Source organism: Balaenoptera musculus, chromosome 10, assembly GCF_009873245.2.
Source record: "Balaenoptera musculus isolate JJ_BM4_2016_0621 chromosome 10, mBalMus1.pri.v3, whole genome shotgun sequence".
Lineage (NCBI taxonomy): Eukaryota > Metazoa > Chordata > Mammalia > Artiodactyla > Balaenopteridae > Balaenoptera > Balaenoptera musculus.
The window spans coordinates 72,403,107-72,420,967 of NC_045794.1; the positions used below are offsets into that span (position 1 = coordinate 72,403,107).

Genomic DNA, 17,861 nt, shown 5'->3' on the forward strand with positions numbered 1-17,861 from the left:
GGTTGGTTGGTTGGCTGGTTTATATGTGGACTAAAAGGTAGTCCAGAGTGAGCAAATCTAGAGTGAGTCCAGACCTGCCTTGATTTATTGTAGAAGAAGGGATTTAAATGTTTAGAGAGATTGGAGTGTTAGAGTACATTTGTCACTTAAAATCTACTCACCCACCCTGGAAGGGTCCCAGAGCCACCTTTGTGTCCTCCCAAAATTCATATGTTTTTGAACGCCTAACCCCCAGTGCCTCAGAATGTGACCTTATTTGGATATAAGGTCTGTACAGAGGTAATCCAGTTAAAATTAGGTCATTTGAATGGGCCCTAATCCAACATGACTGTGTCCTTATAAAAGAATAAATATGAACACAGAAACACACATTAAGGGAAGATGATACGAAGAGACACAAGGAGAAAACAGTGATCTATAAGCCAAGAAGACAGTCCTGCAATAGATCCTTCAGAAAAAACCAACCCACTGACACCTTGATTTCAGACTTCTAGCCTCCAGATTTGTGAGACAATAAATTTCTGTTGAGTCACTCAGTTTGTGGTACTTTATTATAGCAGCCCTAGCTAACTAACATACTAAACACCCAATAAATGCTATTTTTATTATTATTTTTATTACTGTTGCATTTTGAAAAGAGTAGAATCATTGAATACCAGTGAAATTCATTGAAAGTTTTTGTATGTGCCAGATAAGCAACTGCCCAACAGTGGCGCTGTGGAATTTAAGCTTAAATGCACTCCTTGTATGTTTAGGAGTCAGTAAGCATTGCATCTTGCTGGCTTCCAAATGTTTGGTTGTGTACTTACCTTTATCATCCCCTATCTTTTCTTATTTTGGGGTTTGTTATCTTCTTCCTTCCTGGTTACTGGTTTACCCCCATTTAAACCAAGTGCCCTTTCTCTAAATCACAAACATTAAAACAAGGTTGATTAATGCCACTGTCTGACTTGGTCCTTTAGACAAAGTTTATCATAATAAAAATGTACATTTTTTCAGGAATTATACATGTACACATTCAGAAGAATCACATTCAAGCCTTCCTTTATATTTTCCTCTTTCCTCATTGATTCTTCAGCATTTGGCATGCAATGCAGATACACACTGAGAATCTGTACTTCAAGAAAGAGATCTTGAATTTCCTTCTTTGAACCCCTCCTTCTTCATCACTAGTTGAAAAGTTTTAGAAGGACACAGATCTGTCTGTTAAATGGAATTATAGGCTGTTTCCTATCACCTTCCATCTAGACAGCTTTTCAACTCAGCTCTTTTCTTACATCCCTCTCAAACTATCTTACCAACATATTTTGCTGACACAGTTTTCATTTCTATCTGCTCTATCTGTAAAAACACCAGTGACTATAACCTCAAGTTTTTGCAAGTGTGGAGACAGAGCACCATTAGAAGCCAGAAACTAGGGTTTATTATTCCACAAGCTGGAATCACACCATATAAAATGTTTTAAAATAAAATATTTCTAAGAACCCTGATTGCCTCCCTTCCCCAATAAATATTGAACAAGAAGCTACCAATAACCACAAGATGCATGCAAATATAAATACAGGGTGTTCTAAAGTCTTAGTGAAGTTCTGAGCTTTCATAAACTCAGAAGTATAAGTGTTACAAACTTAGAAAAACATCATTTGAAAGGTTAATTACTTATACTGCTCTCATATTTTTTTTTTCGTAATTGGGGTATAGTTGTTACATTTGTAAGCATTTATACTTCTGGAGTTTACTGAAGCCTTAAAAGCTCACTCTAGACTTTGTGGATACCATGTTATTAATTCATTTTTTTTTTTCCTTTTACAAGTTCTTTTCTCCAGTATGATCATATAATTTTTGTTTTCATGGTAGGAAAATGTTTATTTTTCAGTTTTGAATGTAGCACATTTCAGCAGATAGATTTTGTAGTTGCCAATTAAAAGACATTGTTCAGCAACTGCCCTGAATAATAAACCAATCTTTGTCTCTTTCTACAACACATTGAAGTGTATTTCTATTAGAATTCCTCTCATACTCACCACCAAACTGTAATCCTGGGACTTCATTGAATTTGTTTACATTTTATCTGTAACTATCACCGATGCCCAGCTTAAAATCTAGGTAAAGAAAGAAAATGTGAGGTTTCTTCCTTAAAGAATATTGCAAAATAGAAATCAAAGGCACAGTTTTACTCCTCAATCTGTGCAATCTTAGTTTACAATTAAAGAATGATTTTAATTGTCAAACTTTTAAATTTTATTAAATGTTTGTGGCAATGCACTGAATGAATTCCAGACCTATATAAATACACAGGCAGCTGTTTGTAATTTGCATTTTTATCAGTTTTGAAAGAGCACAATGTACTTCCTGCATCTTATTTTCAGAATTTGCAATTATCATCTTTGGCTATCCAGTATACAGTATGGAGTACTTGAGTTATCTCATTCTTTGAATTTTCATTTTGATTGTAAACCAGATGATCTCTGGCACTTTTCTCTTTTCTCATTTTTCTCTTCTTTCAACCTCCAGGTTTACTTGCTCCCATTTCTTCTTGGCTCTAATAATAAAATAGAAAAAATATTTCAATTATTTTCTTTTTCAGCATTTTTCAGGGTACCAAAAATTTGCATTTCTTTTGCTAATCACTTACCATAAATCTAAAGACAAAACAAAAACTAAGCTTATTGTTCTAATTCATAAATTTTCAGAATGCCATTCAAACTAATTCCACTTCTTTCTGAAGCCCGCTAGCTGTGATTTGAATTTAGATGGAGGGGTGGAGAGGAATGGAAATAATACTACGGTATATAGAAGGCTGCGCCATGGGGCACCCAGAATGAACAGAATGAATGTTCCCTCCTCTGGAGAAAGGCACCTCCAGTCACACCAGCTGTATGCCTATCAGAAAGGACAGATGGCCTCAAGGAAAGGCTGACAACGGCATCTCTAACTGCCTTCAGCTCCTTTCCTCGATTCCCGCAGACACATTTTCCTCTCTTATTGCATTAGCCTCATAGCAGCCAACATTGTCCCAAAGACTCCTCTCACCCAGTTACACTTCTGAGGCCTTGGCTCCAGATATTCCTTAGAGGAGTAGACTAGTGGCTCTCTCCAGCAGTCCACCTGTCCCCTGGGAAACGCTGAAATCTCTCCTTTGTGCCCTAGCAGGAAGTGCAGGGGAGGAAGCACAAGCTACTCCTTCTCTCCCTATTCTGGTGATGACAACAACAACCAGAAAGGATAAGAGTTTAGGGGTTACACATTTCCCAGCAAAAGCTCAGGTAAATAAGAAAACTAACTTTATTTTGTTATAATTCTATTTAATTTCTTGATTCTAAATTCCCATTCTGCCTGATGTAGAAAATTTGCATATAAACTTAGTCCCATTCAGTGCTTTCTTAGCTACTTCACATGTATATGTCAATCACATTCAGATTTGAAATTCTGAGGGTTTTTCTCCCTCCCCTACCTTCCTGCTGCTTATCCTAATTTCTAGGGTTGGGACTGGGGAGGATGGTGCCTGCTGTGTGACAGGTAGGAAAAGAATGTCCTCTCAACAATCTTGGGTTTCAACAAGGTCTGGGTCCTGTGCTGGTGAACAGTGGCCCAGATAACATAGTCTAAGGTTTCTCAGGCTTTAATGTGTATCCTAATCACCTGGGGATCTTGTTAAAATGCAGATAATGATTCAGTAGGTCTGAGATGGAGATTCCACACTCCTAACAAGCTCCCAGGTGATATCACTGCTGGTGGCCCTCAGACCGTACTTCACGTAACAGGGGTTTGATCAGTGGATGATGGTTTGGTTTCTAATCGACTTCCTGGCACAGCAAATGGTTGAGGTTCCAGCTGAGTCCTCCCCGGAATAGCACCCAACCACAAAGGCATCTTTTTGATGCTATCCCTTTAGGCCTAGCCAGAAGACTTTGTGTAGACCTGCTGGTCCTCTTTCCCAGGAACTCACTCTCACTTGAAACTCACAGGGTTATGGGATGCCCTCCCAAGCAACCCTGGAGCTCGGCAATCTCAAGAGGCTCTGTCTCCAGCCCTCTTGCGTTAGACATGCCTCGTCCTCCCCACAATCCCACCACCAGATGGCGTTGAGAAACTCTCTCCAAAACTTCCCCCCTAGATTGCATCTGGGAAGTACAATGCAGAGCCTCTTTATACTCAGATTCTTAAAATTTCCAGAGGAATTCTATCATTGACCTTTCTATCCCTGGGCCCTGGCATAGCTGGAGGTGGTAGGAGAAGGGGAGGAGGGAACTAGTACTGCGTAAATGGCTTCACAGTTTTTGCTCTCTTGCTGTCTCTCCATACCCTCCTCCTTACTCTTCAGATTGAAAGAAAAGAGCAGTTTTGTTGGCTCACATCCCCTGTCACATCCCTTTTCCTGTGGCATACGTGGATGGTACATGCTTCATACTCTGAAGTGACCCCTCCTTTCTCCAAATCCTTTGGTGATTCATGTTTCACTGTGTGGGATGGGAGGGGAGAAGGCTGCTACAATACAAGAGTAGTCACTGGGACAGGGGCAGGGGGGTGAGAAGCACATCCTTTAATGCTCCAAATAACATCCCACCCACAAGGAAACCATGGGAGAAAAAGATGTGACTTGACAATTGGTAGTTTTATCTAGGATTTTCATTGCCTTTTCACCTCCTTCCCCCCAAAATTAAGTGCAACCCACGTGAAATGAAGAGGAAATATATTCAATTAAATAGTGCCACAGCAGAGTTTTCTTGCAGTACAATATGATTTGGGAAGAGATGGGAAAAAAGAAAACAACTGACTCCAGTATAAATATATATACAGGTCTGCATACTGCATCACAGTTATAGTCAAGAGTTTATAGGGAAAAACTGCTTTAGAAGATCTCAGCTGTATATTTTGGAAAGTGTACAGTTTCTAGTCTGGATGTGTTCTGATTCATTCTGGGAACCTCTTGTATAAGACTTTATGGATTTCAGATGATTCTGAAAGTTCTAGGCTACTGATTTAGGTAGGAACTCCCTATCTAGGTCTTTTTCTGAAAGGTTCAGTTTTCCAAGAAATAACTGAAACCATTTTATCCTGTGCGGTTTTCCAAACCTACTGAGCCAGCCCCAGAATAAGCTGGGAGAAGACACCAAACTTTTTAGTAGAAGAACCAGGTCCCCTCCCAGAGCACAGAGCACAGGGGGAGACCATAGTCACTTTGAACGTCCCAGCCTGGAAACTACGTCTTAGATGCCCTGTCAGCCAGCACCAGCCAATATGTGTCCATGGTGGATATAGTAGGGCTTTAATACTTTGTGTCAAAATATGGATTTATATATTGCTTTGTAGTTCAACAAAGAATGCATCTTATATTACATAACTGCTGAAACTGCTATGCTTCTAAGGAGAGAAATATATCAAAAGATTTCTGATAAAATAAAAATGGGCAAAGGAAAACACAATAAAAAAGTAAAATTAAATTACTAGTAGAGAAGATATCTACTAAACTCCAAGTAATTATGTTCAGGTATATGGTGAAAACTTTCTAAATTTTCTAAAATATGTTCCTTGAGCTTAAAAACTTGTCATTTATTTTCAGAATTGTATGATACATTAAAATCACTAGTAAATATTTACCTGTATATATCTTTTCAGTTTTTGAATATGTTTTTGAAAAAGGAATTCTTTTTCGCCAGGCTGAACCATTATATGATGTTGACATATATTTATCTGAGAGAAAAAGGAAACAGGAATTAAATATTTTATAATGTAAAAATCATATTCCAGGAGCATTTCAAAGTTATAAATATCTCAGAGGTGAAGCTATTCTCTAATAATTCATTTTACCATTTCAAGGCTAAGGCATCAGGGATACAAGTGAGCTTATTAAAACCATTTAAGTTATCAATGAACACGGTTATACATCTCTTAATTGACTGTTCAGTTCCTCAAATAAGGTTTGCTCCCACGAGGCTAAGCTAGAGAAGAGTATGATACGTGTATGTAATCAAAATGTTTCATTGCCTGGCCTTACCATGATTTTACATAAAATTCTGTTAACATTTGCAGAGCTGAAGAAAGGAAGGAAAGAAAGGAAGGAAGGAAGGAAGGTAGGTGAGGCCATCTTAACACAAATCTAGACTGTGGCATCAAACTGTTCCGGTAGTTACTGTATTCTTCACAGCTATCCACTCACAGTAAAATAATAATAAAATTAATAATAAAATAATAGTAGTAAATAAAATTAAAAGTCTGTTTCACTTAAGAATATCCTTATTTTTATATATAAATCCATACATCATTCCATTCTAAAACAAATAGAAGAAAATAATTTAAAAGCCAACTTCTATTTAAATTGTAAAAGGAGGACCTAAGAGAGACATAGAGTTTTCACTTATGTTTCAGAAAGTACACAACATTCAGAACTCTACTAACTAGATTGTGTACACAGGAAAATACAGACATGAAATTACAGGGAATTGAGTGACCTTTTGTTAAGTTAAGAAGACAAACCCAACTTTAAAAGAGCCAAATTCATCTGAGAGAGGGAAAAAAAAAAAAGAGAGATTTGGTTCCCTCCTCCCTTGCGTCCTTGTACTTCCTGAGAAATACTATGACTTTGCCTATTACATGATGAAATGATTTAGAAGCAATCTGGGTATGGGTGGGAGAGATGAGAGGTTGTCAAAAATATTGCAATTAACCCCCAAACTAACCCTTTCAGAAAGTAATCGTGAAGGCCTAAAGAAAAACCACAGCATTAGACAGAAAGTGATAATTGAACAATGCAGTCAGTGGAACAAGAAAATGTCAACCATTCAAAAACAATCCTCAAGAGTGAAATAAAGTTATCCAGGGGGAACAAAGTGCAGTGCTCTGAGACAAAATTCTAGAGGGTCATGTCAAGCCATCTGCACCCAACATGTTTTCTCCAATATCCTTTAAATCATGTGCACTCCTGCACATGGACAAAAATCCTCTTACTAGTTTTCTAAGATGTTACGGTGGTGATGGCCTGGAAAAAGAAGGGGGTGGATAGCAATTAAGATTGGTTGGACCATCAGGAAATTCCATGGGAATGCAAACCACAGACATGAGTAAAGAGCCTATATAAGTGTAGAACTCCACCTGAACAGAGGTTGAATTTGGGTTCCTTGTTAACATCAACTTTATCGTAGGACCCGTTTGTGGGCCTGCTGCGGGGAGGTGCATTCATTGAGACAGTTCTGACAGCATCTCTCTGAACATGGATATAGGAGGCATTCTCAGAATTTCCGTTTTTATTATTGCGATGGTAACTCATTTTATTTTGGGGATTTGGAGCCTGTACTGCTATAAAAGAAAGGGGGAAGAGAGTGAGGGATAAAACAAGCTGGTTTCACACCTGTAAATAACATATTGCACTTTAAATGTTTGATAGCACAATGGAAGATAATGTAAGCTAAAAGAACTAAGTTTATAGGAATTGGGCTGACATCTAAAATAACATGTTGCATGACAATGACTTGTTCTTCTGCTAGAAAATATTATTTAATCTCTTTTCAAATTACAATTTAGGAATATCAAATACATAGACACTTTACCTCTCTGCATTCCTGGGCCAGGAAAGTTCTTTGGTTCATCATAAATCCATTTTCTTTTTTTCACGCCTTTAAAATGAGGCTTCCTCACTGGCTGGACATCATGTACTTAAAGAAGATACAAAATTTTACAGTTTTTAAAGAGACGCTTTCATCTGAAAATTACTGTAGGTGATAATTACATATCTGTGCATTCACATGTCAAGTAACAGAAAAAAATAAATGTACCACCCCAGTACTTTACTTTCTAGAACAAAGGGTGATTTAATTTTAAGTACCAAAAAAATCTATCTTGGAAATTGATTGATGAGAAAACTTTCAATAAGTAACGTTCCTTTGGAGAAAAATGCTTTTCTCCAAAGGAATGTGTGGATCTTTTTAGGTTTAAAAGAACATAAAATTACAATCAAAATATAATTATATATCCCATTATAATGTTATTTTTAAGTAGTTTTAGAATTGTGATTTTGAACATAAATCTTTCTGTACTTTTTAAGCCAAAACTACTACTTCTTAAGAAGTTGGATTAGTGTAAAATACTTTAATGACTATTACCTTACTGTTTTAAGATCTTAAGAAGTTGGGGGTATAGGTAGTTTGGTGAGACAAGCCTCAGTAATCAGAATTTGTAAGTGCTAATATCACTAAGTTATTCACTTCTTGCTTGCATGTTTTTACACGGAAAATTTTATGTGCATGCTCAATTTTCCAGGAATATCTAAGGTACATTTCTCCAGAGTATCTTAAAACGGTTTAGTAAAGAGGAGCATTCTTTATTATTTCTCTGTGTGGAGATCCTAAACATTCACAAGTAGCTACTACGCAGAGAAAATGAACATCAAATTCACTCTGTAGATTACGTTAGCTCTCTACAGCGGGCTGATAAATCTCTCTTCGCCCTAGCTCTCATCTTCGGCTCCAGCAGTAAGCCTTCAGTGAAGCTCTGATTCACCACCTCCGCTCCAAACGTCATGCCCCACCCTTACTCTCATGCTCCCACTCCTAGAACTTGGAAACCATATTTTTCACAAGTGTCACTAAACTAAGCTTCTCTGAGGTAAACCATCACGGTTCCCTTTGTTTCCCAGCTGGGGCTGAAGAATATTACAGGGGTTCAATAAATGAAATAAGGAAGAGGAAGGAAGGAGGGAGGGAAACAGGAAGATTCATGAGCCTTAATTGTATCAAGAGAAGAAGCTCCAAATACTAAATAGCAAGGAGAAGCCAAATCAAGAAAAATAATCTGAAACATAATAAAAATTTGTCAACGTATCCCAGCACAGGTTAAATTTAAAATGTACTAATGAATCTTCAGAGAACGTAGTATATTATTAACTTTAATATCTAAATTAATCTAGTGGGAAAGTGTAAAATTTACTAGGACCTACATCACAATTCATTGTCAATTAGAAGAATATTGTGTCTTTAATTCTTAATCCTGAATAGTTTTCAAACCATCCTTTTTTCTTTCTTTTTTAAAATTCTCCTTCAAATAAGCAAAACAAATCCATGATAAGGCAAATATATCTAAGGCCCAAAAGTGATAGAGCTGATGTCTCACTTGAAGAGGGGTCCTCTCTGCACTTCATACTGATATTCTCAGTAGCATTTAATACATGCGTTGTAGGTACTAGTCGGGTAGTTAGGGAACGCTTTGGATGAGGACTGTCCTTGTTATCTTTTAAAAGCAAATTAAGAAAATAGAATGTCACTATTAGTAAAAAGAAGTGTTTCAGTTGGTATTTCACTTTGCAAGCATTATATGATGGGCATACCTATTTAAAATATATATACGTATATTAATTTTTAGAACCCACCACTGAAATTCCCTAATTACCACACTGAGTCCCCCAAATTTGTCACTAACAAAACATTAAAAATTCAGAGATAACAGCCATTATCTTCAATATGTAAATTATATATTTGTGGCAATATTTTAATACCTCTGTATAAAAAAATAAAATACAAAAAAATAAAAGGTTATCAATTTTACATCAAGTGTGCCAATTTAAACCAAGGATGAAGAAATATCTGTAACAATCTTCACTTGTTCTAAGCTTTGGAGCAGGACCATCCAATAGAGTTTTCTACAATGATGGAAACATTCTAAATCTGTGCTGTCTGAAATGATAGCCACTGGTCACATGTGGATATTGAGCACTTGCAATATGGCTAGTGCAACTGATGAGCTGAATTTTAAAATTTTTATTTAATTTTAATTAACTTAAACAGCCACACGTGAATGGTGCCTATGGTTATTAGTGTAGTTAGAGGTGTGTGTTTTTTGATGGATTGAGCAAAAGAGAGGAAACAAGATTTACATATAATTTTCCATAAGGAGAATTTGATCACAAGTGTCTTCCTGTTCTTGAGAATATTTATTTAATGGTGGGGAAAACAGTAGATGTAATTGGTTAATACTTAGATGGAGAACATGTGAAGTCCTCTAATTAGAGGACAGCTGTACTGTCTGTGACTGAGAGAGCTGCCCAGCAGAGGTCCCATCTGGGGGATTCTAAGCACGATAAAAGGCAGCATAAAACTATAGAGGATGTATTTTATTATCATATCTCTGGATTATTCACAGACTATAATTATAACAATCATAAAGTGGGCAAGTGAGCATGAGAATTAATACTCTTCTCAGTATATACATGTTCACAAACAAAGCTTTCTAAGAAAATTCAATCACACTGAATATTGGAAGCTGAAAAAAAAAAAAAAAAAAAAACTAGAGGACTGGGTATTACCATTTAAGAGAACCAATAACTTTAGAGCTAGCAAGACTCCTAGAAATTATGTAGTCCAACAGGCTAATTTTCAGATAAGGAAACTGAAGCTAAAAAAAGATGAAGCCCCATAGGCAAATAATTAGGGATAGAGCCAGGACTGGAAACTTAGGGCTTCTGACTCCTATCTAGTGTATTTTGTGTATATTTTTATTTATTACCTTGCCTCTACAACAATCATGCTTTATATTTAAATTGTCTATACAAATTACAAATGGATCAAAATATAGACTGGCTCATTACCTTTAGCATTTGAACATTTCGACATCGTGATTTCTTTCTCTTCAGTTAAAGCTTCATTTTCATCTACTCCAAGAAATATGATCCTCTGTGGAATGTAGCAGTCACCTCCTATGACAATAACTTACTGTCAGTGGCAATGATGGCAGAAAATTGTACAAAACTATCTTTTAATACAGGATAATCCTCCCCTAAAATACCCCTTTTGCACACTTTTATGTAAATACTTCTCAGTGATACCATCACCATCTCTATACATATATATGTTTCGATTAATACATGTGTATATATATATATATATATATATATATATATATATGAAAATACAGTATGTACATTTACAGATAATTGGAAGAAAATGCACAGAGTCAACACAATTTTCCATATAACAATCTTTACCACACTTTAGAGATACTCAGAGTAAATATAATTTATCTTCCACATAATATCTTCAGATATATGAAAGCAGTTTTTATGTTTCTTAAAGATCTTCTATATTCCAGGATAAATATCCATAGTTGCTTTAAATATTACTTAAATACTTAATTTCAGATCCTTCACCATACAAGTTACCCTTTCTTAACATAAAATATTTGTTTCAAGTAACCTTGTTTAAAAATGATGCCCAAATGTGGACTACCCTGTACAGAAATCAGTGGAACTAGTATAATAATAGATGACATTTATAGAGCATCTTTCTATAAGTCATACACTCTACTGAGTATTTTAAATGACTTATCACATTTAATTATTTTCCTATACTACTCCTAATAATTCAGTGTAAGTTTACCTTAGCTATTCGGTAGCTGACACATGTTACTGAATTATTTTGAAACCTTGTGGCGAACAAAAACATTTATTTTTTTCCTCACAATATATATCATGTCAGGTCTTTCCCAACTTGAAGAAAACCTACCGGTAATGTCTTGGACTTAAATGCAAGAGATTATGTTTATCACAGTTTGAGTTTACGTTGTTAAATCTGGCTCATTGTTCCAGCATATTAACTTCCAGTCATCTGTAAATTTTATAAACGCGTCTCTATACATCTAGTCATTCAATTGTTTAAATGTAAAATCATTTATTCTACAAATATTTACGGAGTGCACATCATGTGCCAGACATTCTACTAGAGATTCGTCTAGAGCAATTGATTATACACAATTCCTGACCTCAAGGAGTTTATCCAAAGCCAATGAATAAAATGCTAAAAAGATGTTGATGAAACAAATCAGTTATGAGAGAGAAAATTCAGACTCATTTATTATATGGTGACATACTCAGAATCAATCAGTAATAAACTAACTTACCTCCATTTTCAAAAGCAGCACTGTCAGTCCTTGGTTTCCTATCCAGTGATGCTTTTATCTCACCTTGCCTTTCAAATAGGCTGAATTTTGTTGGAACTGTCAGACTGTCCCCTAGGAAAAAAAAAAAAATCACTCCAGGAACCATTACGCGTTTACCTAAGTTTATGATAGAATTTATGATGACAGTAAAAAGCCTAAAAGTTAATGGAAATATTGTTTGCACAGTGATTTGATGAACAATAAATTTATAATTATACAAATTTTAAGCCAATTTATAATTAGGAGGAAAGCAGAAGGCAAGTTTATTTTCCTATGTGGATAACGTATCAAGTGGCAGTTAAAAAATTTAAGCAATCTAACTCTATAGTGTATGTATATTTAGTTTATTTGATGTGCTTTTCATATAATGAATTTTGTAATATTTATTTTGTTTTCATCTACTAACCATGAACAGAGTAAAAAGTATTAGGGTCAACTACTGATTAAAAAATGCTAATTATACTGATAATTAATTCTCACCATTTCCTTATACATCTCTAGCTAATTTTCTCCAAAAATAAAATATTAAAAGGAGAATAAAAGAGCTATGACAATCTGATACAACTCGTGATTCTGGACTGGATTCTAAACCAGGGAAAAAACTTCATTTTGTTATAAAGGACATTGATGGCACAATTGGTGAAATTTTTTTTTAAAAGTCTGTAAATAATATTGAATCAGTAGTAATTTCCTGATATTGATATTTATACTGCATTTGGGTGAGAGTTATGTAGGGGCATCATGCCTCAACTAACTCTCAAACAATTTGAAAAAATAACAACAATGTGTGTGTTGAGAGAGAGAGGGAGAGAGAGTGAAAAATCAAATGTGTAAAATGCTAACATTTGGGGAAATCTGGGTAAGGGGTATTCATGAGTTAACTGAAATTATTTAAAAATAAAAAGCTTTTTAAAGCCATAATATAAAGCAAAAATGCATATAATTGTCTTTATAATCTGCCATTTTTAATATTCATTGCTAATGTGTTTGTTTTTGTTTTGTTATTGTTTTATTTTTTCTTGTCTCCATAATTCAAGAAACCTGTCCTTCACTAGATGGCTCCCATCTATCAGCTAGGTCTTTTTGATTATTCTGCCATCTGATGGCATGGTGCTGCCACCTACTGCCATATGTTTAAATAGTTTGCCACACATACGTACTTGCAAGAAAGGCATTCTACTTTTTATCCTATACTCATATTGATCCTGGGAGACTTTGCCGACTATCTTTTTTTTTTTTCTTTTAAAGAGGAGAATAGAATTCAGATCTCTCCTACTCCTGCAAAACTTGTTTTTCAGCTCATCCCAGGGGCAAGAAAACTACTTAAACTCATGGCAACCATGTATTTTTTTCTCTGAGTTCCTTTTTTTTTTTGAATTTTATTTATTTTTTTATACAGCAGATTCTTATTAGTCATCAATTTTATACACATCAGTGTATACATGTCAATCCCAATCGCCCAATTCATCACACCACCACCCCCACCCCCCCGTGGCTTTCCCCCCTTGGTGTCCATACGTTTGTTTTCTACATCTGTGTCTCAATTTCTGCCCTGCAAACTGGTTCATCTGTACCATTTTTCTAGGTTCCACATATATGCGTTAATATACGATTTTTGTTTTTCTCTTTCTGACTTACTTCACTCTGTATGACAGTCTCTAGATCCATCCACGTCTCAACAAACGACCCAATATCGTTCTTTTTATGGCTGAGTAATATTCCATTGTATATATGTACCACACCTTCTTTATCCATTTGTCTGTCGATGGGCATTTAGGTTGCTTCCATGACCTGGCTATTGTAAAGAGTGCTGCAATGAACGTTGGGGTGCATGTGTCTTTTTGAATTATGGTTTTCTCTGGGTATATGCCCAGTAGTGGAATTGCTGGATCATATGGTAATTCTATTTTTAGTTTTTTAAGGAACATCCATACTGTTCTCCATAGTGGCTGTATCAATTTACATTCCCACCAACAGTGCAAGAGGGTTCCCTTTTCTCCACACCCTCTCCAGCATTTGTTGTTTGTAGATTTTCTGATGATGGTGTGAGGTGATACCTCATTGTAGTTTTGATTTGCATTTCTCTAATGATTAGTGATGTTGAGCAGCTTTTCATGTGCTTCTTGACCATGTGTATGTCTTCTTTGGAGAAATGTCTATTTAGGTCTTCTGCCCATTTTTGGATTGGGTTGTTTGTTTTTTTAATATTGAGCTGCATGAGCTGTTTATATATTTTGGAGATTAATCCTTTGTCCATGGATTCGTTTGCAAATATTTTCTCCCATTCTGAGGGTTGTCTTTTCGTCTTGTTTATGGTTTCCTTTGCTGTGCAAAAGCTTTGAAGTTTCATTAGGTCCCATTTGTTTATCTTTGTTTTTATTTCCATTACTCTAGGAGGTGGATCAAAAAAGATCTTGCTGTGATTTATGTCAAAGAGTGTTCTTCCTATGTTTTCCTCTAAGAGTTTTATAGTGTCCGGTCTTACATTTAGGTCTCGAATCCATTTTGAGTTTATTTTTGTGTATGGTGTTAGGTAGTGTTCTAATTTCATTCTTTTACATGTAGCTGTCCAGTTTTCCCAGCACCACTTATTGAAGAGACTGTCTTTTCTCCATTGTATATTCTTGCCTCCTTTGTCATAGATTAGTTGACCATAGGTGCGTGGGTTTATCTCTGGGCTTTCTATCTTGTTCCATTGATCTATGTTTCGGTTTTTGTGCCAGTACCATATTGTCTTGATTACTGTAGCTTTGTAGTATAGTCTGAAATCAGAGAGTCTGATTCCTCCAGCTCCATATTTTTCCCTCAAGACTGCTTTGGCTATTCAGGGTCTTTTGTGTCTCCATAAAAATTTTAAGATTTTTTGTTCTAGTTCTGTAAAAAATGTCATTGGTAATTTGAGAGGGATTGCATTGAATCTGTAGATTGCTTTGGGTAGTATAGTCATTTTTCACAATATTGATTCATCCAATCCAAGAACATGGTATCTCTCTCCATCTGTTGGTATCATCTTTAATTTCTTTCATCAGTGTTTCATAGTTTTCTGCATACAGGTCTTTTGTCTCTCTATGGAGGTTTATTCCTAGGTATTTTATTCTTTTTGTTGCAGTGGTAAATGGGAGTGTTTCCTTAATTTCTCTTTCAGATTTTTCATCATTAGTGTATAGGAATGCAAGAGATTTCTGTGCATTAATTTTGTATCCTGCAACTTTACCAAATTCATTGATTAGCTCTAATAGTTTTCTGGTGGCATCTTTAGGGTTCTCTATGTATAGTCTCATGTCATCTGCAAACAGTGACAGTTTTAATTCTTCTTTTCCAATTTGTATTCCTTTTATTTCTTTTTCTTCTCTGATTGCCATGGCTAGGACTTCCAAAACTATGTTGAATAATAGTGATGAGAGTGGACATCCTTGTCTTGTTCCTGATCTTAGAGGAAATGCTTTCAGTTTTTCACCATTGAGAATGATGTTTGCTGTGGGTTTGTCATATATGGCCTTTATTATGTTGAGGTAGGTTCACTCTATGCCCACTTTCTGGAGAGTTTTTATCATAAACGGGTATTCAATTTTGACAAAAGCTTTTTCTGCATCTATTGAGATGATCATATGGTTTTTATTCTTCAATTTGTTAATATGGTGTATCACACTGATTGATTTGCATATATTGAAGAATCCTTGCATCCCTGGGATAAATCCCACTTGATCATGGTGTATGATCCTTTTAATGTGTTGTTGGATTCTGTTTGCTAGTATTTTGTTGAGGATTTTTGCATCTTTATTCATCAGTGATATTGGTCCTTAATTTTCTTTTTTTGTAGTATCTTTGTCCGGTTTTGGTATCAGGGTGATGGTGGCCTCATACAATGAGTTTGGGAGTGTTCCTTCCTCTGCAATTTTTGGGAAGAGTTTGAGAAGGATGGGTATTAGCTCTTCTCTAAATGTTTGATAGAATTCACCTGTGAAGCCATCTGGTCCTGGACTTTTGTTTGTTGGAAGATTTTTAATCACAGTTTCAATATCATTACTTGTGATTGGTCTGTTCATATTTTCTATTTCTTCCTGGTTCAGTCTTGGAAGGTTATACCTTTCTACGAATTTGTCCATTTCTTCCAGGTTGTCCATTTTATTGGCATAGAGTTGCTTGTAGTAGTCTCTTAGGATGCTTTGTATTTCTGCGGTGTCTGTTGTAACTTCTCCTTTTTCATTTCTAATTTTATTGATTTGAGTCCTCTCCCTCTTTTTCTTGATGAGTCTGGCTAATGGTTTATCAATTTTGTTTATCTTCTCAAAGAACCAGCTTTTAGTTTTATTGATCTTTGCTACTGTTTTCTTTGTGTCTATTTCATTTATTTCTGCTCTGATCTTTATGATTTCTTTCCTTCTACTAACTTTGGGTTTTGTTTGTTCTTCTGTCTATAGTTCCTTTAGGTGTAACGTTAGATTGTTTATTTGAGATTTTTCTTGTTTCTTGAGGTAGGCTTGTATAGCTATAAACCGCCCTCTTAGAACTGCTTTTGCTGCATCCCGTTGGTTTTGGATCGTCGTGTTTTCATTGTCATTTTTCTCTAGGTAGTTTTTGATTTCCTCTTTGATTTCTTCAGTGATCTCTTGGTTATTTAGTAACATATTGTTTGGCCTCCATGTGTTTGCGTTTTTTATGTTTTTTTCCCTGTAATTCATTTCTAATCTCATAGCGTTGTGGTCAGAAAAGATGCTTGATATGATTTCAATTTTCTTAAATTTACTGAGGCTTGATTTGTGAGCCAAGATGTGATCTATCCTGGAGAATGTTCCACGCGCACTTGAGAAGAAAGTGTAATCTGCTGTTTTTGGATGGAATGTCCTATAAATATCATTAAATCTATCTGGTCTATTGTGTCATTTAAAGCTTCTGTTTCCTTATTTATTTTCATTTTGGATGATCTGTCCATTGGTGTAAGTGAGGTGCTAAAGTCCCCCACTATTATTGTGTTCCTGTCGATTTCCTCTTTTATAGCTGTTGACCGTTGCCTTATGTATTGAGGAGCTCCTATGTTGGGTGCATATATATTTATAATTGTTATATCTTCTTCTTGGATTGATCACTTGATCATTATGTAGTGTCCTTCCTTGTATCTTGTAACATTCTTTCTTTTAAAGTCTATTTTATCTGATATGAGTATTGCTACTCCAGCTTTCTGTTGGTTTCCATTTGCATGGAATATCTTTTTCCATACCCTCACTTTCAGTCTGTATGTGTCCCTAGGTCTGAAGTGGGTCTCTTGTAGACAGCATATAGCTGGGTCTTGTTTTTGTATCCATTCAGCAAGCCTGTGTCTTTTGGTTGGAGCATTTAATCCATTCACGTTTAAGGTAATTATCAATATGTATGTTCCTATGACCATTTTCTTAATTGTTTTGGGTTTGTTTTTGTAGGTCCTTTTCTTCTGTTGTGTTACACACTTAGAAAAGTTCCTTTAGCATTTGTTTTAGAGCTGGTTTTGTGCTGCTGAATTCTCTTAGCTTTTGCTTGTCTGTAAAGCTTTTGATTTCTCCATTGAATCTGAATGAGATCCTTGCCGGGTAGAGTAATCTTGGTTGTAGGTTCTTCCCTTTCATCACTTTAAGTATATCATGCCACTCCCTTCTGGCTTGTAGAGTTTCTGCTGAGAAATCAGCTGTTAACCTTATGGGAGTTCCCTTGTATGTTTTTTGTTGTTTTTCCCTTGCTGCTTTCAATAATTTTTCTTTGTCTTTAATTTTTGCCAATTTTATTACTATGTGTCTCGGCGTGTTTCTCCTTGGGTTTATCCTGTATGGGACTCTCTGTGCTTCCTGGACTTGGGTGGCTATTTCCTTTCCCATGTTAGGGAAGTTTTCGATTATAATCTCTTCAAATATTTTCTCTGGTTCTTTCTCTCTCTCTTCTCCTTCTGGGACCCCTATAATGTGAATGTT

General features: G+C 35.7%; 1 protein-coding gene across 1 annotated transcript in view; it reads right to left on the reverse strand.

Annotated features, from left to right (window-relative positions):
- Positions 1-2,488: 2,488 nt before the first annotated feature.
- Positions 2,489-17,861, reverse strand: part of C10H12orf50 (chromosome 10 C12orf50 homolog) — a 31,093-nt gene continuing 15,720 nt past the window's right edge. Inside the window, 7 exon segments of the mRNA XM_036866979.1 lie at positions 2,489-2,542; positions 5,602-5,694; positions 7,093-7,296; positions 7,548-7,652; positions 9,106-9,222; positions 10,577-10,684; positions 11,884-11,994. Coding sequence (XP_036722874.1) covers positions 2,517-2,542; positions 5,602-5,694; positions 7,093-7,296; positions 7,548-7,652; positions 9,106-9,222; positions 10,577-10,684; positions 11,884-11,994 — 764 coding nt within the window. The 3' untranslated portion in view covers positions 2,489-2,516.